A 26,564-nucleotide genomic window follows, 5' to 3' on the forward strand; every position below is an offset into this window, starting at 1 on the left:
CGGGAGAGCCAAAACTAAAATATTCACTGCACTCAGGGAAACTCGCCCAATAATGCTTTTCGGGGCATTTCTTTCTCTAAACATTTTTGCCCATAACTCAGCCTGTTGTGGTCCTACGACAATGGGACCACCAGCAAACCGTTTAGCACAACACTTTCTGTCTAGGTCTTCTCTGGGTCACCACACTTGGTTGGGTGGGGGCAGACCCCAAAATAGTAACCTCTCTCACCATTTAATGTCTTTTTAAGCTCTCATGGCAGTAACGTTTGTTTTACAGCTTGGAGTAGTTTGTGTTTTAAGGGCCTTGTTTGTAATATTATTCTACTAGGCCTGATAGGCCTGAAAATGGGTAATGCACTACGCCCTCTTGGGCGCTAAATATATGGCTACACTGCATTATGTTCTGCCATTTTGTTTTCATGTGGTTATTCTCTAAAGGGGCTGACTATGTGGTTTCATGACCATGTTTCTTATTTTTATAGTGGTGCCCTCTAGGGGTTGTTCTGAGCATTACAGGCCAGATACTACAGTATTCGCCGCACTTAGAAACATGCCCCATAATGCTTTGTGGGGCTTTACTTTTACAAAACATTTTCCCCCATAACTAACAGGGGACCCCAAAATAATAGTATAAAAAATATAATAAATAATGGCAATATTTTTATTTTTAGCTACAGATAGAGGAAGAAGATAAAAGGAAGTGATTTAGTTATATGCAGGGCCACTGGAATTATGTGGCAGAGAGGACCAAATTATGCGGCAGGGTTGACCAGTATAATTGGCAAGAAAAGTCCAGTTATGCATGTACAACGCCAGTAGCTCTAACTCCAGCAAATGCAAGACCTATTACATTGCTAATGCTTTGGTGTTAGCCAAGATCTTTTGATTTACCAAATTATATTATAATATACTTGCATAAAGCGGCTTTCAGCGTCCTCTGTTCATCCGTTGATCTGTTCATGTGTCATTCACATTTTGCTTTCGCACACTAGAGCATACAGCATGGGTCAGTGGGTCAGGCTACTTCAGCCACTAATGAACTTCACTTTTTCCTTTCACAAGAAGCACATCTGCACTCGAGGTAGTTCACTTCACTTCCAGTGTTTAAGTCTCGGCTAGACAAGTGCATATGCTGTCTCAGAGACACGCAGTGTTCTGTCTGTGGGCTTACAGGCCGCCCATCTCCTACCATTGGCAAACTTCAGTGTTGCTCTTATTTTCTTTGATGCCATTCGTCATGGCATGCGGGCGTCATGCCCTCTTTCTGTGTTTGGCCCTCCCATAGCATATGGTCCAAGTAAATGTCGCCTTATGCTGCTCCCGGTTTTCTGAGCTATTTTTTGCTGTTGTTTTCAAGCACTCCATAGGAGTACTTGTGTTTTCAGGCAGTCTTCCTTATCGGTGGTGCTGCTTTTCTCTTTAGTCCCACTGCCCCAGTCTGTTTTCTCTTCTCTGTCTTCCCTCAGCCTTCCCCAACCCATGTAGAACATACCTGTAGACATGTCTACACACCACCCCTGAGCATAAATTACGTATATTTGTACACATACCACTAAAATGCATGCGCAAATACATAAATGCATTTATTAAAAAGTAGTTTTATCACGAACAGCACTTGTTTCGGATAGCTATTGTGTTGTATTATACTCCTTTTGGATGTGGTATATTTTGTGATTTTGCCTTATGGCCCTTGCATTACGCCAACGTCAAGAGGAGAGTCACTGCGTGTGGCAGCTGGGAGAAGAAGTGGTTGCAACAAGCTAGTTACTGTGTGCATGTGAAGTAGCAGTTGACTCCATGTCACCGAGCCATTTTTTTCCAGTCCTGAGCTTTAATTTGACTTATCAGTTTATTGTGGGAATTGTAGTCCTGCTCCGTTTCTGTTGAACCAGCGGACAACCACAGCTGTTATCACTGATGTGTCAAATGAGATTGTAGGACTGCTATAGTTGTGTCCGGTGACACAGAATTTTCTATTCACGGTAGGACATACATCTCCTTCAGATAATAGTAAATAAACAAACGCATACATGCACTGCCATAGAAGAGCTTTAAAAGGGTTGTGATTGGGTGGTGAGTGTTGAAAGTCCCAATTACAGACATTTTCATTTCAGAGGATGGAAAACACATTTGTATTGCTGTGCTCCTAAGTAAACTGTCTACATTTTGTTTTTCTTCAATATAAGCCGTTTGTATTACGTACGGCAGGGGAAATTAATGAAGAACGTTTTTGAAAGGGAGGAGGACTTAACGTATTAATCTTTGCTGGAAAATATGTCCATTAGTGTGCCCTTATTCAGAGATGCTACTGCCATACGCTGTTCGGAACCTTCAAACCTGCAGCGCACTTACTGCACGGTGGGCGGATGTTGAGAAATCACGTGCTACATGGGAACCTAGTCGCAGCGATTCTTCTTTTCAAGTGTTTTTACTGTTTTTTAACTTGTTTTTTTAACACAAAATGTAACTGTCCCACAGCCTGTCTGGTGCACACTATTATAAAAATGTTGCATTTCTTCTAATTGAGGGTAATGACCTACATTTTGCCAGGCCTATATACTGGCTGTTTTGTGAAAAAGCCATACCAGAAAAGCAAAACAGGATTAAAAAAAATTATCCGATGTTGTGCTTTCAGTGATTCTGGGAGTGCAAGCGATTGGGTGCATTTTAAATTTAAAAAATAATAACTTTCCTGTCTTTGATCAGTGTGCTAAGGGAAATTTGCTGCAAAAATTGGAGGTTGCTGCAAGAGGGTAAATGAAGGGGAAATAAAGGATTGAGTAATAAATAAAAGAACAAGGATAAGCGGATAACTGCATCAGTGACGGTGAAATTAGAGTCACTGACGAATCCCTGTAATTAACAAACACAGAAGGAGGACCCCCTTGGGGGGGGGGGGGGGTGGCGTGGCTGACCAGCAAGATGGCCGCCACGTCGTGAGGCTCTGCTGGGTGGGGGAATAAATTCTTCCGATTATCCTTTTGAGCAGTGTCCCGACCCCCGGGCTGCACTGCAAACGGTACTGGGAAGCCTTAGGAAGCTGCGGGTGGCGCTGAAGTCTCCCGGCTGGCTACAGGTGAGAGGGCCGCCTGGTGCCTCCAGGCGCCGGCGGGCCTTGCTGGAGTTGAGAGGCACGGGCCTTGGCGGTGATGGCGGGCTGGGCCACTGACGGTGTGCTTGCTCCGGGGCTGCTGGGGGCAACCCCTTTAATGTCTAACGATATTGGCCCGCATTTTTCTCCTGTTGCTGGGGGCCGTGTCATTGGGCGACCCCCTATCCCCCTTTTTTTCTGAGTGTGTGTGCTCTTGGTGGCCGGGTCGGGCCGCGGGCACCTGCGGGGGGTGAGGGCCATGCTGTAGTCGTCGCATCCTTGAGGGTGGCACGGGGGAGCGACCCCTTGACATTTTGAGCCTCAGGGCGTTCCCTCAGCGATGGATAAGTCCTATGACACTGTTTAATACTGTTAGTTGGGTTGTGTATTTGGGGTTTGGATGGGACTGCTGCACAGACCCGTTTTGAGGGTCAGCGTGGGTGGTTGTTAGGGTTGTTCTGGGATTGGATTCTTCACTATGTTTTCCTTTCTTTGTCTTACTTCCCTTTCTGCATGCTGTCACCGTTGTGAATATGTGGTGTGGAGGATTGGGTGGCTGGGTGACAACTCAGTATGACTGGGAATAGTGGGACGGTTGTTCGCTGCCTTACTTGGAATATACGTGGGCTAAATGATAGGTGCAAGATGAGACTGCTGTCTGCCTATGTACAGCACCACGCGATCAACATTTGCATGTTGCAGGAGACCAATCTGGTTGCGGCTACCCGCAATAGGATAAAGGCTGGCTAGATCGGCGAGTGCCAGTCCGCCGTTTACTCGAGCTATGCTAGCGATTTTGATCCAGAAGGGGCTGCAATGGCGCACTGAAAAGATGATTGTGGATCCGGATGGACGCTATGTTATGCTGCGAGACACGCTGCTGGATAGGCCCTGTAGACTGGTGTCGTTATATGGTCCTAACAAAGACGACCCAGATTTTTTCCGAGAGGTGGGACAAATGATTGACTCACTGGGCTCTGGGACCTTGCTGTGGGGGGTTGGGGTTTAACGTGGTGTAGCATCCTGTGGCGGACCTTGAGAGTTCGGCTCGGCTGCAGCATGTGGGGGCTGCTAGGGCCCTTTTGCATGTGATGACTGAGGGTGCCATGGTAGATATTTGGAGAATGAAGCATGGCTCAGACAGGGAGGGTACTTGTGTCAATTATGCTCATAATAGCTGTGCCTGTATAGATAGGTGGCTTGCCACCAGGGATGCTGTGCTCTGGACGTGCTCGGTCAGGCACATGGCGCACACACTGTCGGATCCTTCTCCAGTTCTGCTGGAGTTGTCTGTACCGGGGGGGCTCCCCAGGGTCTTCATGTGGCGACTCCCTAATGGTGCTCTTGGAGATCATCTATTCCGAACTGAGATCCGTGAAGCTATCTTGAAGTACTTCGCTGAGAATCGTGGGTCAGTGGCTTCCGCTGGGAAGGTGTGGGAGGCTTTTAAAGTAGTGATTCGTGGTATCTGCATTGCTAAGCTACATGGAGTCTTGAGGGTGCTGAGGAGGGAGCTGGCGGAGCTGGAGACCCAGCTGGCTGATTTGGAAAAGCGCTTGGTGGCTGATTGGTTGGGAGACATTCTGGCTATATTGAGAGAAGTAAGATGACACAGTACAAGGAGGCTGCGCTCTGTGAGGTTTGCTTCTTAGGGAACTATGCTGCAGCGAGAAGATATGGTGAAGGGGAGAGAGCTGGTTGTACGCTAGCAGACATGCTCCTTAAGCCGTGGGTAAGTAATTACATTGTAGAATTATCAGATTCAGCAGGTGACCATTACACTGGTACTGATGAGATGAAATGTGTTCTCACTGAATTTTATGCCACTCTGTACGCGGAGCCTTCTGGATTAGATGCGGCTGCGTCAACTGATTATTTTGAGGATATAAGTTTGTTGTGGCTTGAAGATTCGCACCAGCCATACCTAGATGCCCCCTTTTCGGTGGATGATGTAGTCCAAGCGATCCGCAGCTTGCCGGGTGATAAAGCTCCTGGGCTGGATGGCTTAACAGCGTCCTTCTATAAGGAATATGCGGATATCCTTGCGCCGCACCTTTTAGAGGTTTATGCGGAGGCTCTGGATACGTGGGTTCTTCCTGCCTCGTTGCTTGAGGCCCTTATTGTGACTATCTTAAAGCCAGGGAAAGATCCGTGCAGCTGCGACTCCTACTGTCCTCTTTAATTAATATAGATAATAAGATCCTGGTGAAGTTAATTGCTGCGCGGCCACAGCCCTTCCTCCCATCTCTGGTGTTATTGGACCAGTCTGGCTTTGTACCGGGCCACTCCACAACGCATAATCTCCGCACCTATTTTGCAGTTTGCGGAGCACTAGACCCTGATGTATGCGCGGCGACGGTGCTTTTAGATGCTACCAAGGCTTTTGATGCTCTGGCACGGCCGTACATGTTCGCCCTGTTGGCTCGAGTGGGGCTGAGCTCCAGATTTATACAACTGTTTCAGCTGCTATATTCGAGGCCTTCTGCACAGCTGAGAGTGAATGGTACCCTCTCTGATCCTTTTTTGATAGCTAGAGGCACTCTTCAGGGCTGTCCATTATCCCCGCTGCTTTTTGCAATTGCAATGGAGCCACTGACTGCTCGATTTGCGGCAGCATCTCAATCACAGAGGTTTGACGTTCAGGCAGAGGCCAATGTTAATTTCGGTGTATGCTGATGTTGCTCTGTATGTCCGTGACCCACGGTGACATCTTGATGTCCTGCTAGATTAAATAATGTGTTTTGGGCGGCTCTCTGGGATAACCATCAACTGGTCTTAGTAGGTGGTGGTACCCATCTCTGCGGTTATGGCACGGGTTCCCTCTAGATACTCAATTGACTGGGCTGATGGCCCAGTGTGGTACTTGGGTGTCTGGCTGAGCCAAGATGTCACCACACTCTGGTCAGAGAATTACGGCAGGGCTCTTGTATGGTTGGAAGGAAAAGTGGAGATGTGGCGTTCGCTGCTGCTTTCGCTGACCGGCCGTATCGCCATAGCGAAAATGGTAATTCTGACTACGTTTCTATATCCGTTTCTAAACCTACCGCTTGTTCTCACTGTGAGTTTTCTGAAAAGGCTCAGATCTGCTCTGGTGAAGTTAGTTTGGGCTGGTAGACAGCCCAGAATTTCGTGGGAGAGATTGATGCTTCCGTTTGAGATGGGTGGTCTGGCGGCCCCGGATTTAGAGCTTTATTATTATTGCGCGCAGGCACATTTTGCACATTTTTGGCTGTTCCCTGTAAGGTATTTGCCACATTTGGCACCTGAAGCGGACGTTGTATGGCCTGATAGACTGTCAAGGATGATGGGGAATCCTATCAGACCCAGAGTGCATGAGATTAATACTGTGGCCTGTACAGCGAGGGCCTTGTCCGCGCTGCTGAGACGTGTTAAAGTGAGTGAGCTATTTGTACCTACGCTGTCAATTTTGGATGTTGCGGATGTGCAGATGTCAGGGGAATGGTGAGTGCAGGAGTCCTGTGCGAGCCTGGCCTGGATACCTTGGGCTCCTGGTTTTCTGATGGTCTGGTCATCTCGGCTGAGGTGGCGTTAAGTGGTGGGCTTGATACTGCTATGAACCGGCTATTTGTGCTCAGAATCGGGGCTATGCTACGCTCCCGCTACCCCTGCTTCCCTGCGAGGCCGCCGGTGTGTCTTGCACTGGAGCTCCTATACCAGACGTAGTCCCCGTGGAGACTTATTACCAAGCTTTATGCATGTGTGCAGAGTGAGTCACCTGGAACTGAGATAGGGGCGAGACTGCGCTGGGAGGCGGACATTGGTGAGGCTATTTCAGATGAGGTGTGGTGCAGATGCTGTGCTCATATGAGAGAGTTATCCCCTAATTATCGATTACACCTCCTTCATTTTAAGTTTTTACAACGGCTGTATCATACTCCTAGCAGCTGGAGACGTATGGGGCTGCGTGTAGATGCGCGCTGTGAAAGATGTGGGGCCCCTGACGCGGACTTTCTTCACCTTGCTGGGCGTTGTGCCGGAGGGAGGGCATATTGGATGGAGGTGCTATGCATTATTGAGAAGATGACTGATATTGAGCTGCCACTCACTCCTAAGTTTGCCCTGTTAGGCTATGTTAAGGGGGTCCTGGCTGTTCACAGAAGACTGATAGGGCTGCTGTTGTTGCTGGCTAAGCGCAGGTTTCCGATGAGCTGGGGACGTGGTGGAGTGCCTTGGATCCGTGAGAGGCTGTGGGATGCTTCGTACTGTCAGGAGCAGTTGATGATCTACTGGGATCTCATGCTAGAGGGCTGGCACCCCAAAGATACATGGTGTCCCTGCGTGCTTTTTTGTTAGACCGAACTTTTAGCAGCAATTAGATGCTTGGCGTTTCCTATAGCGTGTACTAGAAGGTTCTCCATTCCTCTACGCTACCCTACAAGGTCAATCGGAATATTGACGCTATTCAGGCAGCAGAAATGTTCTGATCCCTTTTTACCTCTCTCTTCCTTCTATTCCCCTTTTTCCTTGGCCACTCCTTCTCCCTTGTTGTTTTTCTGGGCTTGTATTTGATGGTTGTTATCAAGTTTTCTTGACCTTTAATGTGCTCATTAAGAGAGCCTTGTTGTGGATGGTAACATATTATGCATAATCAAGCTGAAATCCTGAATGGCAGACATTGTGAGAAGGTTGTATATTGCTGATAAATATGCATTGCTTGTTTTATGTGCAGTTAATACTGGCCTCTCAGTTGTGGGACATTGATTGTACTGTTATCACTGTTTTATAATAAATTAAGAAAAAAAGAAAAAAAGGAGGACCCCCTTCAGAAAAAGGGTTTTAATGTGTTTCAATTTTGACATTTATATTTCAAGAAAGAAATCTATCTTGGCAAAACTATCTTGCACAGTATCTCTGCATACATTTCCAGATTTTTAGGCCATCTCTTTTTCCACAGCACACAGGTGAGCTTGGCAAGCTGGTTTCATATTCTACATATTCAAAATTAGATTATCAAAAATAAAATTATTATGTATTGAAAAGATTAGAAGGCTCTTAAAAACACTAATAACCAGTTATAATTTCAGAAGACAAGTGGACAGTCCTCATAAAAGTCACTAAGGGAAAGCCATTCAACATTTTGCAAAAAGGGATACATCAGGTAGGATTTTGAAAAAGAACACGTTTTAATGGTCTCAACATCCAGTATGACGCTTACTCATGCATCAGGGGTGAGCCAAAGTTGCAGATAATCCAGTCTATACAGGAAGGCTATGTCCAGGGGAAAAGGATAATGAAACACACAAATACTGGACACAGAAAGAAAATAAACACTTTAATTATTTTCCTGCCATTTGTGCCATACTAAAAGCATACCTTCTTTTTATGCACAGCAGAATGTTTGCCTACAGTAGAACTCTTGCAACAACAGAACCATTTCATGATGGACTATATGACAGGCTGAAAAAAAACAGAACAACAGAATAGGTAGCCACTGGGTCAAAAGCTGCTGATTTACAAGTGCTAGTGACACTTTTAAAATGCCACTCTTTACCTATGTTTCAGGTTGAAGCCTACCAGACAGCTGAGCTGTCTGGTTTGCTAAGGACATCTTGGGGACATTTGGAAAGCCTCCCTGGGAATACATTCTGCCCATTCCTGACCATTGGCTTTGTAACTCGCATTTGCTTGCTTTATATTTTCTGCCTTTATTCATTTTAGGCTGTCCAGCTTGAGTTTGTTCCTTCCATCGACCACACCTCTTTTACTATATCCTAAGAGTGCTTGTTTATTGTAAACAGGACTTTAAATCTTGTTCTTATCTTATCACATTTGCTGTGCATTCAAAGACAGAGGTCACATCTCAGGCTCTGTTTTCCAAGGGAGCTCGGTGTTCACTTTTCTTTCTCTGACTTCAAAGTGAAAGAATTTATAGGACATTCATACTGGCCACTAAGGGTGTGCTAGAGAAAGGCTGTACAATGTTATTTTGTTTCTAGTACAGAACAAAATGTAAATGCCTGTTAATTAACTGCAGATATTTCAGAATATATAAGAATTAACAAGCACAAATAAAGCACACATTTTATTAATTCTGATTGTGCTGGAAACAAATATTTTAATAAAATCAAAACACATGAGTTGATGCCATTTCCACACATTATAGTTTGTTTGCTGTATACTGTTGTCAGTAAAACGGTATGTCTGTGCATATGTAATAGTAATTTCAGTTGAAAATGTGTTGCCTGAAATGACAGTGCGTTACCACACCACACCACACATACTCCACTCTGTCCCTCCATTCTGCACCGCTCCACTGCACTCTACTCTGCACCACTTCACACTACGACACTCCCCTCTATGCCACACCACACTGTTAATACACTCTACTCTGCACAATTCCACTCTACACCACTTCACTCTATGCCTCTCTGCTCTGCAGCACTCAACTCAGTGCAACAGCACTCTGCCACTGTACTCTGCAACGCTGCACACTATGCAACTGCACTCTATAGCAATGTACTCTACTATCCGCTAGTGCACTTTCTGCTAATCCACTCTCTCAGTCCTCTAATCTGCTCTGCACCACTGCAATCTAGGCCACTCTACTTTACGCCACTCCACTCTATCCTACACCACTCCACTCTACCCTGCACCGCTTCACTCTACTCCTTTACTCCGCTAACATTTATCAACTATGAGCAGCAGCCACACTTGTGTACAACATAGCTAAATTATATTAGCAAAGCCAATAGCTTGTGCATGGGCGAGACCGATTGGCTTTGACAGTGGTTGTTTTTACTTTATTATTATTTTGGAGTAGTTTTTGTTTGTAAAGCCTGATGTGATACAAGAGGTTTTGTACCAGATGAGAGCACAGGGCACATTCCATCATTATCACTTCCTGTCTCCTGCCAATGTTATTGTAAAATCATTTGTTTATCTGGCTGCTGCTGCTTTTTTCACATCATACCAGGAGTTTACATGTACTCGGATTATGAACTATCTTTGCAAATCTATCTGGGATTCCTTCTTTCTGTCATTCTTTCCTTTCTTTTTTGCCTTCTTTCATAAAAGTTTTTCCTTGTTACCGCCTAACATTTCTTGCCTTTCTTATATTCCTTCTTTCTTTTTGTCCTTCTTTCTTCTTTCTATCTTCCTCTTCTTTCTGTCTTTCTCCTTTCTTCCAGTTTTTCTTTCTATCTTCCTTGCATTCTTTGTTTTTTCCTTCCACTTTCTTTCCCTCTCCTTCTTTTCTTTCGTTCTGTCTATTCTTTCTTTTTCCTTTTTCTTCCCTTCTTTACGAACATTAGTTTTCTTTCTTTTTCTTTCTTTCTTGCTTTTTCTCATCCCCTCTTTCTTTCCCTCTTTCTTTTTCTCTTCCCTTCTTTCTTTCTCCTTTCCTTTCTTTTTCTGTTTTCCTTCTTTTTCCCCTTATTTCTCTTTTTTCTCTTATTTCCCTTTTTCCTTTCCTTCTCTTTTCTTCTTTCCTGCGATACTCCTTTTTTCTTGTTTTCATCTTTCCTTCTTCCATTCTTTCCTTCCTTCATTCTTGCCTTCTTTCTTTTCTTGTATTTTATTCCTTCTTTTCTTACCTTCTTTCTCTCTATCTTTCTTCCTTTTTTTCATCCTTCTTTGTTTCTTGCTCATTTCTTTCCTTTTTTCTTTTCTCCCATTCTTTCCTTCTTTCATTCTTTCTTTCCTCCTTCCTTCCTTCTTTTCTCCTTTAATTTTCTTTCTTTTGTTCATTCTTTTGTTTTTGTTTTCTTCATTATTTCATTCTTTGTTTCATTTTTCCTTCTTTCCATCTTTCCTTTCTTCTGCCTTTCTATCTTTCCTTCCTCATGACCTTTCTTTTCTCTTTCTGTCCTTTCGTTCTGTCTTTCTTTTTCTCTGTCCGGTTTCCTTACTTATTCCTTTCCTTCTTTCTTGGCAGTTAGTGGTAGAACGATTGGCTTTTTTAAGGCTGTGTTAGCCAAGATGTTTTAATTTTACCTTGAGGGGTTTTCAGCCATTCGTCTATTAGTCTGTGGTCCTGTCATTCATATTTTTCTTACACATACTACAACATGCATCACGGGGCAATGTATCAACCCATTTCAGCCATTGGCTGGCTTCACTAAGGAGCACATCAACACACACAGAAGTTCCCTTCAGTGCCAGGGAGTCGTATGCCAGTGTGTGCTTCTTTTTTTTTTTTTTAGACCAAAGCAACATATTTGCCTTTAGCCAATGTTTTTGTTCAGATTGATGAGGGCCCGGCAGCTTCCGGAATGATAACGTTTTGCGAAAACTGTGGCAAAACAAGAATTCAAGAATTGCCAAAAGGCTGGCGGTCAACACCAGAACTATTGGCGTTGCCAATGTGTGTTTCATTCTGAGGTAGGGTATGCAGACCCCTCACCACCAAAAAGCAACTCTGGCTTTTATAGAATTAAAGACTTCACTGAGCGCTGTGCAAACTCTGCTGCCCCCCCACAGAACCCCTTTTTTTAGTGAGTTCACAGTGTTTAAAATAGAACGACCACACATGTCCACCATTGCACTGGAAAGATAATTATTCGTGTTCACTTTTCAGGATTGAGTTACATGGGGTAGGCTTAAAAAAAAGTTATTGCATGAAGATAAAGATTCAGATTTTAAATTTTGGGCATAAACTTCCCAGGGCCACAGCCTTGGTGACTGTCAATTAGAAAGGGTTATGAGATTAACAGAACCAGCAACTTAATACGACTGCTCTCGGGTCAAAATGCATAGCTGTGATTTTGGCCAACCCTTTAAAGCTGTAAAATGGAAAACCTTGTTTAAATCCTCTTTGCTGTACGTGCCCCACGAATGCGAGAACCTCATTCTATCTGTTTCAGCGCAGCAATAAACGCACATGGCAGCAGTTGTAAAAAAAAAAATGGGTTGATTTCTTATTCACGTTGCTAAAATGTCTTCTCTTTTTCACCCGGCTTTGTGAGTAGCGCCTAATGTGATATTTCTCCCCTCCTTCCCTGTTTCTGTGAGTAGGCGTTTGAAAAATGAGCTCCTGGAGATACGAAGAAAGGGGGCCAAAAGAGGCAGCCAGCGTTACAGTGACCGCACATGTGCCCGATGCCAAGAAAAACTAGGCCGTATGAGCCCAAGGGGAAACACCTGTCGCAGCTGCAACCATCTGGTGTGTAAGGACTGTCGCGTGCCCTGTGCTAATGGCACCTGGAAGTGCACCGTCTGTGTAAAGGAAGCGTAAGTGTCACGTCTGAACCTTGTACCGCATGGGTAGCAGACGCAAACAAATTAAATTATTTTGATGTTTTGCAGTCTTGGATATAGAAGACATTTTCTACTTTTGGGTTTGTCCAAACCAGTATATTTTAAAATGTTTACTTGATGTTAAAGTTTTACTGATGAGTTGGTAAAATGAATTGCTTTAGGTGGATGACATCGTCCCCTCGGTCGTTTGCCCGCTCACTGTGCTATGTTTGTGCTCACCCAAAGGGACGTTGGGAAATTTTTTGAAACAGCAGTGGCAACCCACATTGAAGACCCCTCCCTACCCCACCTCTTCACGGCAAAACCAGTCCAAAAAACAAAACCGGCCCCCTCCCTTCAAGCCTCTCGGGCAAACGCCCGATGCCCGCTACGCCAGTCCAACAGTGCTTGTGCTTTGATCCTGGGGCACCTGGTGGAGCACGTAGTGGGGCTGTCAGCGGCTGACAGGTGGTATTGGTGGCAGGTTGTTTTTTTTTTTTTCCTTTGGCTTGTTTGGATAAGGATAAGCTCAAGAGGTTAGATGGATGCGACCTGTTCTTTTCCTAGTGGATCTGCTATTTTCTTCAGGAACGTGTTTGGGACTCCCTCGATTTCCTATGGATCTTCTGATCGTCTGGGTCTCCTGCATCTTTTATCTTAGTTTCACTTTTGAGAAGCACCTAATTACCAGAGTGGACGAGTTAATGTTAGTCTGTGCGTGGTGGTGGTGGTGGCTGAGGCTTCCTTAACCAAGGGGAGGTGAGAGACCGTATCATATTTAAATGTTTTTATTGTTAAGCTACTAAGCTCTGCATTCTGAACCGTGTTTTGCTTGGAAATCCAAGTAGTCCCCCTGAATGGAGATCATTGAATACCAAACATCAGAAGGATCCTGGGTAGGGATTGTATGGCCCAGAAATCTCTCTGGGAGCAGGAGGAGCCAGACCACCTCCCTTTGAAAAGCTCTTGAGGGGTCCTGTTGAGCCGGACACACATGAACGAAGGCTGTCCATGCCCGTCGGGTCCCTCTTGGTGGTTCACTTTAAGGTACTTGACATGAAATTTCATATTTCATCTTAACCCTCTTGCTACTGTGTATTGGACCCCATTGGCGGTTTGCCTAATTTAATTTCATCATGGTAACAAGGAAAATCACTGGGGCAGACAACGCATCTAATTCCTCAGTGAAAAGCACCTCCATTGTCAATGCTGGAGATGGCCGTGGGGATGATAAGCAGAGAAATATCTTTGACAGCCAGACTTATCCTTAACTTCAGTTGCAACAACTACTTCAACATCATTCGTAGGGGGTACCATAGACAGCGTCATTGATAGTACTCTCTCATCAGCCTGTCAGAGAACAAAATTGGGGGGGCCTTGTGTCAGGCAGAGTGTGTCCTAGCCAGACTTCGTCCTCTGCCCCGCACCCACCCATTCTCCAACTTTACCTTAGAATTGAGCAGATTCACTTACCTCCACCCTATCTCCTATTCATGTAGCCAAGGTTTGTGGATGCCTGTTGCACCAAATGTAAAGTATTATTGCAGGCACAGCTTTTACCTTTACTCAAGTGTCTTTCTTCATAGCCGTCTCCTGTTGCTAGAACTTAAAATGCTACTCAGGTGGGTAATTTGCAAGAAAATGTCATCAAACAGCCCTTTGTGCTCAGGCTTTACAAGGTGGAATAACGGTTCTGCCCCAGTTCTGTCACTTAGCACGAGTTGTGCCAGTTCCTCCTCCAAGGTGTCTGGGTGCAATTTGTGCTCAAGGTCACAAATGTCACAAGAGTAGGCAATTTTGGCCAAAGGGGTGTAAATGCATCTTTAAAACCTATCAGGGCAGGGCGAAATGAGAGCAAGGTGGTTCTGAACCCCATTAATGTTACCATCAGCCTCCTTCCTGCTGTCTGCCCTTATGTGGCGGTCCAAATCGGAGTGCCCCTGCTACAACAGCATGAGGTGAGAAAGGTGAGAAACTATATAATGCAGTTCTAAATTGGTTTGTGCATAATAGAGGCCTTATTTTTTCTTCTGCCGGAGATGACAACCTGTAGTGTCTGCTGGTTAGGAGCCAGCACTCAAGATATGTTTGGTGGCTTTGTTATAGTTAATTGTTGGTCCTCTCGCTTGGTACAAAGACACAGTTAGGAAATATGAGCAGGGCTCCAGCCTGGGGCTGCTGTAGGAAGGTACCATCTTCCCTGGCATGTTACCCTCATTTTTACCTGTACGTCAGTATGTTTTTGCCTGTCTCACTGCGATCCTGCTGTTCAGGACCCCAGTGCTCATAGTTTATGGTCTAATGTGTGAGTCTGTGTAGTGCTTAACTGTGTCACTGAGGCTCTGCTAATCAACCTCAGTGCTTATGCTCTCTCTGCTTTTAAATTTGTCACTGTAGGCTAGTGACTTCATTTACCAATTTAACCCCCCCCTTTATAAGCCCCTAGGATATGGTACCTAGGGCACTGGAGTTCCAGGAGATCCCTATGGGCTGCAGCATTTCTTTTGCCACCCATAGGGAGCTCAGACAAACACTTGCACAGGCCTGCCATTGCAGCCTGCGTGAAATAACGCACACATTATTTCACAGCCATTTTCACTGCACTTAAGTAACTTATAAGTCACCTAAATGTTTAAATGTCTAACCTTCACTTGCTGAAGGATAGGTGCAAAGTTACTAAGTGTGAGGGCACCCTTGTAATAGCAAAGGTGCCCCCCACATAGTTCAGGGCCATTTCCCCGGACTTTGTGAGGGGGGGGACACCATTACACACGTGCACTACATATAGGTCAATACCTAAATGTAGCTTCACAATGGTAACTCAGAATATGGCCATGTAACATGTCTAAGATCATGGAATTGTCCCCCCCATTCCAAATCTGGTATTGGGGAGCCAATTCCATGTATCCTCGGGGCTCCACCATGGACCCCCACTACTGCCAAACAGGCTCTCTGAGGCTTGCACTGCAGCTACAGCTGCTGCCACCTCACAGACAGGGTTCTGCCTTCCTGGGGTCTGGGCAGCCGAGTCCCAGGAAGGCTGAACAAAGCATTTCCTCTGAGAGCAGGGTGTTACACCCTCTCCCTTTGGAAATAGGTGTTACAGGGGTAGCCTCCCCCAGCCTCTGGAAATGCTTTCCTTGCATAAGCCAGTCTACACTGGTTCGGGGACCCTTTCTCCCCTGCTCTGACACGAAACTGGACAATGGAAAGGGGAGTGACCACTTCCCTGTCCGTCACTACCCTAGGGGTGGTGCCCAGAACTCCTCCAGTGTGTCCCAGACTTCAGCCATCTTGCTTTGCTTTGCTTTGGAGGCCTCTGAGTGGCAAGTGCCAGCAGGTCACATCAGAGACCCCTCCTGATTGGTCCTAAGCTGATAAGGTAGCCAATCCCTCTCTCAGGGCTATTTAGGGTCTCTCCTGTAGGTTCTCTTCAGATTCTGCTTGCACGTTTCCTTCAGGAATCCTCTGCAACAACTTCAGCTTCCTCTGACCTTGGATCAACCACAGCCTGCTCCAAGAAACGCTGCAACTGCAACAAAGCGTCTACAAGAGATACTTTTCTTCAGTAACCTCAGCTCCAAGTCAGCAACTGCAACAGTTTCCACTGTGTGCATGCTCTGTGGACTCCCTGTCTTCATCCTGCCCTAGAAGGACCGAATAAATCTCCCATGGAGTGACTGAGTCACTCCCCTGCTCCAAGCAGGCACCTTCTAACATGATGACTGGTACCCTAGGACTCCTCTCACAGTGGCGAGCGTGCTCCTACGGACATAGAAGGTGGACATCATCGACATAGACTGTCCTGAGGTCCTGCTGACGCAATTTGGAGGAGGTAAGACCTTGCCTTCCCTGAGAGCGACAGTACTCTTGTGTATTGTGTCTTCTTCACCTCCTGAGGCCTCTGTGCACTCTTTGCAAAACTCCTTGGTGCACAGCCAGGCCCAGGTCTCCAGCACTCTATCCTGCGACGCTCAACTCGCTGAGTTGTTCTCCAGCGGCGTGCGACCTTCCTTTGTTGTGCTGCATCAACTGCGTTTTGCACCTCCTTTGTCCCCGTGTCCTGGGACCTCCGGGGGTGCTGGCTGGCACCCAGAGGGCTCTCCAAAGTGCTGAGAGCCCCCTCTTCCTCCTCACACAGAGTTGAGGCCCCCAGGTCCCTCCTGGGTCTATCCAGCGCCATTTTGACGCAAAATACACTTTTGTCGTAGCCAAGGCTTGTTGGTGACTTCCGACACAAAATCATGTCTGCAACGATCTTCACGCCGTGGGACCTCTTTTGCATCATGCAGGAACCTGCTGGCATCTTCCTAGAGTGCATTTCTTCAGTCTTCGACTAACCGTGGACTCTTCTTTTGCACCCTCTTCTGGGTTGGCAGGGGTTCCTGTCCTTCCTGGAACTTCTTTAGACTTCTGAACTTGGTCCCATTCCTTATAAATACCTTTATTTTTGGTAACTCTGAGCATTGTCTTTACTTGTATATAAATACTGTAGAACTATAAGTGGTATTGCAGGAGCTTTGCATGTCTCCTAGTTCAGCCTAAGCTGGTCTGCTATAGCTACCTCTATCAGCCTAAGCTGCTAGAACACTACTACATTTAGCTAATAAGGGATAACTGGACCTGGTATAAGGTGTAAGTACCCAAGGTCCCCACTACAAACCAGGCCAGCCTCCTACAGATGCTAGGGTATTTTTACAAATCTAACCAATTAGCCCATCTGACCAACCATAATCATATGATCCCTATGATTAAAGCAAGCAGTTTTGTAAGTAGGGTCAAAAATTCTCAGCGTAACAATACTTGAAACTGGCTGGGCTGACATCTCATCTCCTATTGTCCAGCAGACCAGATTTCTATTCCTGCTGCATCGATATGAAGCCTTGTCTAACTGTTCACTCATTGAATGACTCCCCGTCACCAATAAGGAGTTATCCTCCTGATAACTCGATAAGCGATTTATTGCATACAGGCTGTAGTTCATGGGACACAGCATCCTACTGCCTCTTCTGTTTTTTGAGTTGGACCATAGCTGCTCTCAAGGCAAAGATAAACAACCCAACCTGGATAGATTTTATTGCTAAATATGATTTTATTGCCTTTTAGGAAACAGGGGACATGATTTCACTGTGCTGTGACTGGGATGCCCAGCCCCTCAATTCCTTCCTAAAGAGGCAGGGAAAAGGGCGGCCTTTCAGTCTGGATTTGACGGAATCATTTTTTAAAATGTTTTATTGTTTTCAAATATGATAATTAAACATACAGCTTCATTTAAGCTCCTAACCCCCCAACCCCCTCTTCCCACACCCCCAACAAAGGAGCATGTCATAGCAGTTATTCATTTAAATTCTTTTTGCATGTAAAATTAGCCACCGACTGTACAAGCTTCTCATATATGTATCATATATTTATTATACTCCCTACATTTCCATGTCCACCCTCTCCAATTGAGCGTCCGCCAGTTCCTCTGCCTGCGTCTTCCTGGGTTTCTCCATTACCCCCAGTAAACATAGTGCCACCATATTACATACAATTGTACACTGATCTGTAGCCTGTTTCATTGTACACTAATCTGTTGCAAACTCAACATTCAGCCTCTATCCATTTTTCAAATTCCCACAACCATTGTTTCAGAGTGGGTGACCTGTTTGTCATCCATCTCAAGACTACACATTTTTTTACCCACTGCCAGTGCTAACTCTACTATTTTTTCCATATGTTTTGTGTGTCGGGCTTGAGTCACCTAACTCATCAAGTACAAATGGATTTGCAGTTGAATCATGAGCTTGGTCAATTCCCTCAGTGTACCGATCACTTCCTTCCAAAAAACAGCCACCCCAGTGCATGTCCACCTCATGTGTATATTTGTTCCCACTGTTGTCTTGCACTGAGGGCAATACTCTGGTTTGGCAGGATCGTGTATGAAGCCTTTGTGGCATGAGATAGTCCCTATGTAGACACTTGTAGTGGATCAGTTTCAGGCGCACAATACGTGGCTTTCTGCAGTTGATCAGCATGGACAGCCACTCATGTTCCCTTAGCTCCGTCCCCAGAACGTCCTCTCATTGTGATTTCAATTTTGCCATGCGGGTAGCCGTAATGGGCGGCAGCAGTTCATATAATGGCGTTATGAGTTTACCCCCACCCCCTGTAGAGTTTGGTTTAGAATATGTTTCTCTGACTCTGTCTTGCTTATAGCTGCCACCAAGCCTGCATCTGCCAGGAAGCCACCACCTCCCACACCCCACCTAATATGAAAATCTGCAAGACCAACCATCCTGCCATCCACATATAGGTCTCCCGTGTTCTTTGGTATGTTTCCTCCTTCTTCGGCTCTCAAAGATGCCGGCAGTGATGGGCTGAGACCTGTACGCCACAGGTTCAAATATTGTGCATATATATATATATATATATATATATATATATATATATATATATATATATATATATTCATACACAGATTACCCTCTCTTTTAGATGCTCGTTCCCATAGCTCCAGTAGTGTCCTGACCTGCTGAGGTGAGTCAGACACTTCAATACTCCAAGAACAGGATCATTGGTCCCCTCAAGGAACCACAGCACTATGTATTGCAGGGGAGAGGCCCAGTAGTGTTGTAGGAAACGTAAAAATTAAATGTGATTTAGAAAATAAGAAGCACGAAAATATAGTGCAGCATCAGGCCCAAGCGTTCATAGGTAAAAAACAATTTAGGCCCGACTTCTGTCATGTAGGTCCTCATTATCGTAATGAGACTACTGGATTTAGGTGGCAGAATCACCTGTACTGCAGGGACCAAGTCTGATCCCGCACCATGGGACATCTGTTGACCTAATCCGGATTTGTTCCGGCTAACTAGCAGTGCCTCATCTCCAACCAAGAGCAGGGATGATTGGAGCAACCGGGCGCATGACACACATGACTCCTCAGGGGAATCGTAGTCACTCAGATCTTATCTGTTTCTCTCATTTACATTAGTCTCATGGATGCAAGAACAATCAGAGGCAAAGTAAAGTTCAATAAGGTTTTATTGAAGTTACTGCATCTTAGACAATAAAACCTGTACTGCAATAACTGGGAAGATGAAGCACAATGAGATTAAAATTGTGACAAGTAGAGTTAAACACAAGAATAACGCTACCATACTGTCACTAAGGCTTGTAGGGGTAGTCCCCACCTAAGCTATGTTAGAGCACAGCATGTTAAGCTGTAATTCTGCCTTTCAGGTTCCCCCTGGGAAGACATCATCCCCCATACCTGAGCAAGCGTCCTGTAGTCTACATTAGCAGCTGCAGTAAATCAGCATACGGATTTGGTCATCTTGCTGGAATCTCCCTCTAACGCACATGGTCAAAGTAGTGTTTTTATAATAAAACATCTGATGTTCCAAGAAAGGATCCCCATGTAAGAGTGTGTATGTTTCTGTGAACATTGGAGACAAAGCATACAACTTTTGCCAGCAACCTATCTTACTGCAGCCATGAGAAAAGCACAGAGTGAAAGAAATGTCTTGTTTAAGAACGCAGTGCTGACCTAGGCAAAGAACAGCTATATAAAGAAAATAAAACAAGACCCCAAATGTGGATAATGTTAAAATCATATAACAAAGCTAAAATAAAAAATATCTAGGTTAAAGTACACAGTGGCATGCCTAGTTTGCTTAAATATTGTGTATAAAACTATAGCTACAATGGCTACACAACAAAAATGGATACACAGCTCTCCCACACTGACAAGAATAAGGTGAAAAGTTAACTTAAGGCTGTAGTGGGATAGGACGCTTGAAAGAGTTTTTAGTTAAAGGCCAACTTATGTCTATCTGACCCAAAAGCATTTACAACATCCGCACACACGCCCCCCGGCACACACACCATGCCTTCAAACAGATAGTGGCCTGATTAGACATTAGGTTCATAATCGATTTAGCCCAGAGCACACAGGTGCTTGATTAAACAATGGGTGAAGATAAGAAACTAAATTCTGAACACACTGAGGCCTCAGGCACACAATGCTGCCAGCACACACTCTAAGGAATCTACTATGAAGCACCCATGCATTCTTAGACCAAGGAATGCCCTGTCATGAAGCATTGTCAAAAGTATGATGAAGAATCTGTAATGGTTTGGTTTAGGAATTCACAGTTATGGGGGCACATGTCTATTTCTATCTTGATTCTGTAACTTCCAAATTACTTATTATTTGCTATGTGTAATAAAGCATTGTATTGTATAAAAAGTCCTGCCCGTGAGCAGGCATTTGAGGAAAAACTGCTGAGGTAGCTTGAGTGGGCTGAGGTGCAGCCCATAGTGTTTTTCTCCCTGTTACAACAGTGAATACTGTCTTTGGATTGATAAGAAGAGTCTGTGTGGTTATTTGAGTCACCAGCATTTTGCCCACCCCGTAACAGTTGGCAAGCCAGATTCCAGGAGATTCCTTCTGCCTCCTCCACCCCCAATCCAACAGCTGGCACCGGAAGACCGCATACCCCCAGCTGCACAGAGACCAGTGCACATACTTTGAGGTAAGCAGAAGCCAGGTTTAATCTGAAGTTCTGTCTCTGCACGGGGGTGGAAAGGATCCAGGGACTGCCATCTTTTTAAGGTGAGGACAAAGTGGATCACGACCCTTGTTTATGAATTAGCGTGTTCTTCTTGGCAATGTTAAACACAGATATAGAATAGAATTTTCTATTGTGGTCATTTTGCCAAAGTTAAATATGTAAATATAAGATTTAAGGTAGTAAGGTATCACATGCAATTTATTTTTTGTAATTAAAATTAAAAAGGACACTGGGCTGGAGGTAATATTACAGATAGAGGCATTGGTATTAACACCAACCTATGGTGCTCTAATAGCCAGCGACCATAATAATGTTTAGTGAGCCTGTGTCATCTTCATTGAACCAGGGAAGGGAGTGGGATACTTGACAACCATCTGTTTGATGATGACCAAAAGTAAAGAGTGGTACTTTTTCAGGCAGACATACCACTGAGAATTGTTAGAAATCTGAATGCCCACACCAAGCAGAGCGTTTGATTCGGTAAAAGAAACAGACCTGTCACTAACTACTACCAGACACCTTATGGACTAAGGGTCCCCATGATGTTGGCCTTATCCATACTGCTGCACTGTTCTGGAATACATTGCAGAAAGGTGCCCACCTACCTAGAGTGAAGCAATATCCCCTGTCAAAGGAGTGAGAGGAGGGCATTGCCCCTATTATACAGGCATTGCTAGAACAGGAAGTAACTTACCATGGAGTGTCTCCTTGCAACATCCATATTAACCCGGTCATGAAAGCTAAGGGCAATACTTGGTGCATGGTGCAAGACCAGTGCCCTTTGAACAATATGGTATTACCAGAATTCCCAATTTTCCCTGACCCCTCCATCATCTTGACGAATATTCCTCAGGATACCAGGTATTTTTCAATTATTCATCTTAAGAACGCCTTCTTTAGCATCCCCCTCCATCCAGACAGCCACTATCTGATAGTGTTCTCATACCGCGGGACTCAGTACTTGTACTCTTGTTTGTCCCAACGGTATTGCGAGTCCCCCAGCATGTTCAGCAGAGCAATAAAGAATGATCTTTCAAATTTTCAATGTGACAGCACTCTGTTGCAATAGGTCTATGACATACTGGATTGTAGTCCTACGGAACAACAGTGCAGAAAAGACACTATGGCCCTAATTACAACCCTGGCGGTCGGTGTTAAAGCAGCGGTAATACCACAAACAGGCGAGCGAAAAAAAAAATTGGCTTATGACCGTGGCGGAAACCGCCAACATAGACAGTCACTTTAACACTCCGACTGCCACAGCGGTAGTAACAAACACCGCGGCGGTCACCGCAAACAGACAGGCGGAAGACTAAGTACCTTCCACTGTATTACAAGAGGCCTATCCACCACCTTTTCCGGGGCGGAACCAACGCTGTCAAAAGCACAGCGGAAACAGTACACAGAAGGGAAAACACTAACCTCTCGACACCCAACGAGGAACCAGGACGCCATGGAGCCCAAACTTCAGGTGTTACCCATGTTGGTTTACCTCCGCTTCTACCAGGAGTACGACCGGCGGCGACCACGGTGAGTACTGCACCTACAACACAGGGGAGGAGGGGAGGAAAGAGAGTGACACACACACACAACATGCAACACCCCCACTCTTACCCTCACCCACAACAACATACACACAAATACATGCAGCAACATTACATATATACCCCCCCCTAATCCATGGAAGAACGCAAGGGCAAAAGGAAATTATTGTAACGATTGTAATCATGAAAAATCCATTATTCAAAACTCAAAATTTAGTATATACAAATATATACACCAACTACACAAGTCCGGATAGTGTACTAATCATTGTCCGTGGACCACTGGGCCCAAAATGCATGGGCGAAGCCCACACATGATACCTAACTCGAAACGGAGAGAACACTGCTGGGGCATCAGATAAAAAATACACAGGCACCTCAGGGGGAGTGGGGGCACCTCAGCCTGATGAACACACGACGCCACTGCTGCACGAGGGGGCTCCATGACCATTGCTGTATCCTGGGGAGTGCAAAGCCACAGTCTCTCAAGTCTCTCCAGTGGGTGGATTGCCCACTGCTTTATACTGGGGAGTGCAAAGCCACATTCTCTCAAGTGGATAACAGTCTCCACTGGTTCTGTAGGGGGCCTGGTGCCCAGAGTGCTTCATCCTGCCAAGGACTGAGGTAGTGGATGTGATACTCCACTGGTTCCGGAGGGGGCCTGGTGCCCAGAGTGCTCCATGTATAGTGTGGCTGGTACAATTCCCTCACCTAGGTGTGCGTGCTACAAGATTGGCGAGGTTCAGGTAGCATAATACGCCATGGAGGCAGTGACATACCCCACACTGCTGCGGCTTCGCCTTCCACCTGCAGGTGCAAACAGTGATGGAAGTCATGGCTCATGGAAGCTGCCCAGGGTCCAGGAACTCTCCTCCAGCCTCAGACGACTGACCACTGGGGATGGTAGCCATGTCAGCAGTGGTGCCAGTGTCCGAGGACGCCGGTGGCAGTGCTTGCGGCAGTGTCTGTGGCGGCGGTGCTGGTGGTGGTGCTGGCGGCGGTGCATCGGTCAGCACCTGCTGAGGGACACAGCCAGAAGTCTCCTGCAGCCTCGGACGGCTGCCCACTGGGGAAGAGGCTGGGGACCGTCGCTGAGGTTTTAGACATCCCGGGGGCGGTTCAGGTGGCGGTGCTTGCGGCGGTGTCTGTGGCGATGGTTCATGGGTCCGCACCTGCTGAGGGACACAGCAGGACATCTCCTCAAGCCTTGGATGACTGCCCACTGGGGAAGAGGCTGGGGACCATCGCTGAGGCTTTAGACATGCCGGGGGCGGTTCAGGTGGCAGTGCTTGCGGCGGTGTCTGTGAGGACGGTGCATGGGTCCGCACCTGCTGAGGGACAAAGCAGGACATCTCCTCAAGCCTTGGATGACTGCCCACTGGGGAAGAGGCTGGGGACTGTCGTTGAGGCGGTAGACGTGCCTGGGGTGGTGCAGGTGGCGGTTGTGGTGGCGGGCAGCTAACGGTGTGCGCCGAGATGCAGGTTGGCGTGGTCGTGGACAGAAAGTGTGACACCGGTTCCTCAGTTGGTGCCACCATGCCCTCTCCTGACCTGCTCTTCTGCTTTTGGGCCTTCCCCAGCTTTGATTGTGCCGCAGTTGTCTTGCCACTATCCCCTTTTGTTTTTGCTGAGCCCTTGGTGGCTGGTAGTTTCGGCTTCTCCCTCCGGGATGTGGGTACCTTTTTCACCTCTGCAGGTGGCGGAATGTCCTTGCCCTTGCTACATGGCACCACTGTGCCTGGGAATGTGGTGGCTGAGGTGCTGGGCTGGGACTGGCAAGCCTGGCCCTAGGGGAAGGACTGGGGGGAAGGTGCAGGGAAGAGGTCAGTGTTAGCCAGGAAGAGTTTTTTAGACACACTGGGACGGGAAGATGGAGCAGGTTTGGGATTGGAGAAAGGTAGTGGTTGTAGGAGGTGTACGTCTGCTGAATTTGGGTGAAGGTGCATGGGCCGGAGGCTGTTGAGGTGGATGGCTGTTGCGTGAGTGCGTGCTTGCGTTTGTGTACTTTGGGTGGAGGGCTCACTGACACACTGGGAAAGGACACTGGGGATGTGTGAATGGTAGTGGGGGTGGTGAATGCACATGAGCGGTGTGTGGTGATGGACGTGCTGGTGATGGAGGTAGTGGCTGAGGATGTAGTGCATGCAGGTGTGAGTGAAGACGAGACAGGGAGGGAGGAGGAGGACGTGGAGGAGGGGGACACAGTGGAGGCAGTGGATGTTGCTGTGTCTGCATGGGGATGGGGCTTTTGTGAGTGCCTGTGGGATGTGTGGTGCTTATGTGTGCCTGAGCCACTCTTGTGTGTTGATGTGTGTGCATGCTGGTCTGATGGTGTGCTTGGGATAGGCTGGGGTACAGGGGATAGGGTCTGGGTGGAGGAAGTTGGAGGTTGGAGGCTGGACACAGGGACAATGGCTGCCATCAGTGCTGAGGCCAGAGCCTGAAATGCTCTCTGTTGGGCTGCCTGCCCAGAACGAATGCCCTCCAGGTATGCATTTGTTTGGTGCTGGTAGGGGGGTGGCGGCTGTACCTGTTAATGCAGTGGGCACAGAGGTGCCAGCCACCGCAAGGGAGCTCCCATCAGAGGAGGAGTCGCTGTCACTGCTGTCTGCTCCTGTCCCTGCTGTGGAGCTCCCCTCACCCTCTGTCCCACTGGTGGCTTCAGACTCCGTTGCTTCGCCCTCCAGGGCCAAGTGGATTGCAGCTCCCTCCTGCTCCGGTGCCAATGATGCTATTGCACACAAGAACGGAGAGACCACAGAAAAGGGGGGGGGGGGAGGGAGAGAGAAGAAATACATGTTTAGTGCATGCAACACCACTACCGTTGGCGGACACAACACACAGGGAGCAGCCCTATGCACTACGCCATGCACTGACAGTTCCTAGAAATTTCAGCTGACCATGGAGTACGAGGCCAAAGACCAATTACTGCACACCTGGAAGTGACTAGGTGTAGATGACTCTTGCCACTGGTGGGGTTGGGGTGCCACATAGCCTGCCTCACAAGGGACCTTGCCTACCAAGTTCGCCCTGGCCTAGGGGAACCCACTGCCCACCTACCCACCCAGACACCTCATAATGCGCGCAGTGTCAGCTGAATGAGAGTGTACTCACCCCCTTGTGGCTGCTGCGATGCCCTCAAGCGCCCATCCAACTCCGGATACACCCCCCCCAGTATCCGGAAGGTCAGGGGGGTCATGGTGCGACGGGCACCCCTCCCACGTTGGGAGGCCATCCCCAGCTGGGCCTCTGCCGTCTTCTTGCTACAGCTGCGCAGGTCCTCCCATCTTTTATGGCAGTGGGTGCTCTGTCTGTGGTAGACCACCAGGGTCCAGATGTCCTTGGCGATGGCACGCCAAATACCTTTCTTCTAGTGGGCGCTGACCTAGAGGGGGAAAGGAAATTACTTACCCGTCCAGATCGTCATACTCATTGCGCACCAGTTCCCACCCATGCCCTGACGCACATACACTCACCATCCACACATGCAGCCCCCACCCCCCCCATGTATCTTCCACCCACACCACTCAAAACAGGCATTGCCCATGCAGCATGCTCACAGTGTACTCACCTGTTTGTCTGGAGGACCGTACAGTTGCGTGTACTGGGGGAGGACCCCATCCACTAGTTTCTCCAACTCCTCCGAAGTGAAGGCAGGGGCCCTTTCCCCAGACACATGAGCCATCGTCGCTTCCAGACACAGGTCACAGCAGCACTTGCAGTGTAGGTCCTCTCCTGTTGAAGGTCCGGTATCAAGTGAGTGAACGGACAGAAAATCGCGGTCACGTCCGGGGCGGTGCGTACCGTCAGCGCCGGCGTACATCGTCATTGGCTCATAGGGCCCAATGTTAACCAATTCAGAATTGTGCTGCGGTCTTTGACCGCCCACTACGACGGTGTACAACGCCAGTGCAGTTACCTCATATCCCCTTGTCCCACCATACAGGTCAGGCAGCCGCCATTTCAGGAGGCCACATGGGATGGATGTTAACTGCGTCACACCTATCTAGGCCGGGAATATAGACAGATACCGACACATTGCAGATTAATAACGTTTCTCCAAATAACACATCGTGATACCTCAGTGTTGGATGACTCTCTGCTTGCTGTTCTCCTCCATAGGGCACGTCCGCTGGGGCAGGTGATGAGATGGCGGCATCCTCCGGTGTACAGACC

At 47.0% G+C, this 26,564-nt stretch overlaps 1 protein-coding gene across 5 annotated transcripts in view; it reads left to right on the plus strand.

Annotated features, from left to right (window-relative positions):
* SYTL4 (synaptotagmin like 4) overlaps positions 1-26,564 on the plus strand; it is a 585,230-nt gene that overhangs the window by 327,026 nt on the left and 231,640 nt on the right. For all 5 annotated transcript variants that reach the window (XM_069212747.1, XM_069212740.1, XM_069212773.1 and 2 more), the window contains one exon: positions 12,065-12,280. In XM_069212747.1, the coding sequence (XP_069068848.1) occupies positions 12,065-12,280 (216 nt within the window). The remainder of the gene's footprint in view (positions 1-12,064; positions 12,281-26,564) is intronic.

This window comes from Pleurodeles waltl, chromosome 2_1 (genome assembly GCF_031143425.1).
Source record: "Pleurodeles waltl isolate 20211129_DDA chromosome 2_1, aPleWal1.hap1.20221129, whole genome shotgun sequence".
NCBI classification, from domain to species: Eukaryota; Metazoa; Chordata; class Amphibia; order Caudata; family Salamandridae; genus Pleurodeles; species Pleurodeles waltl.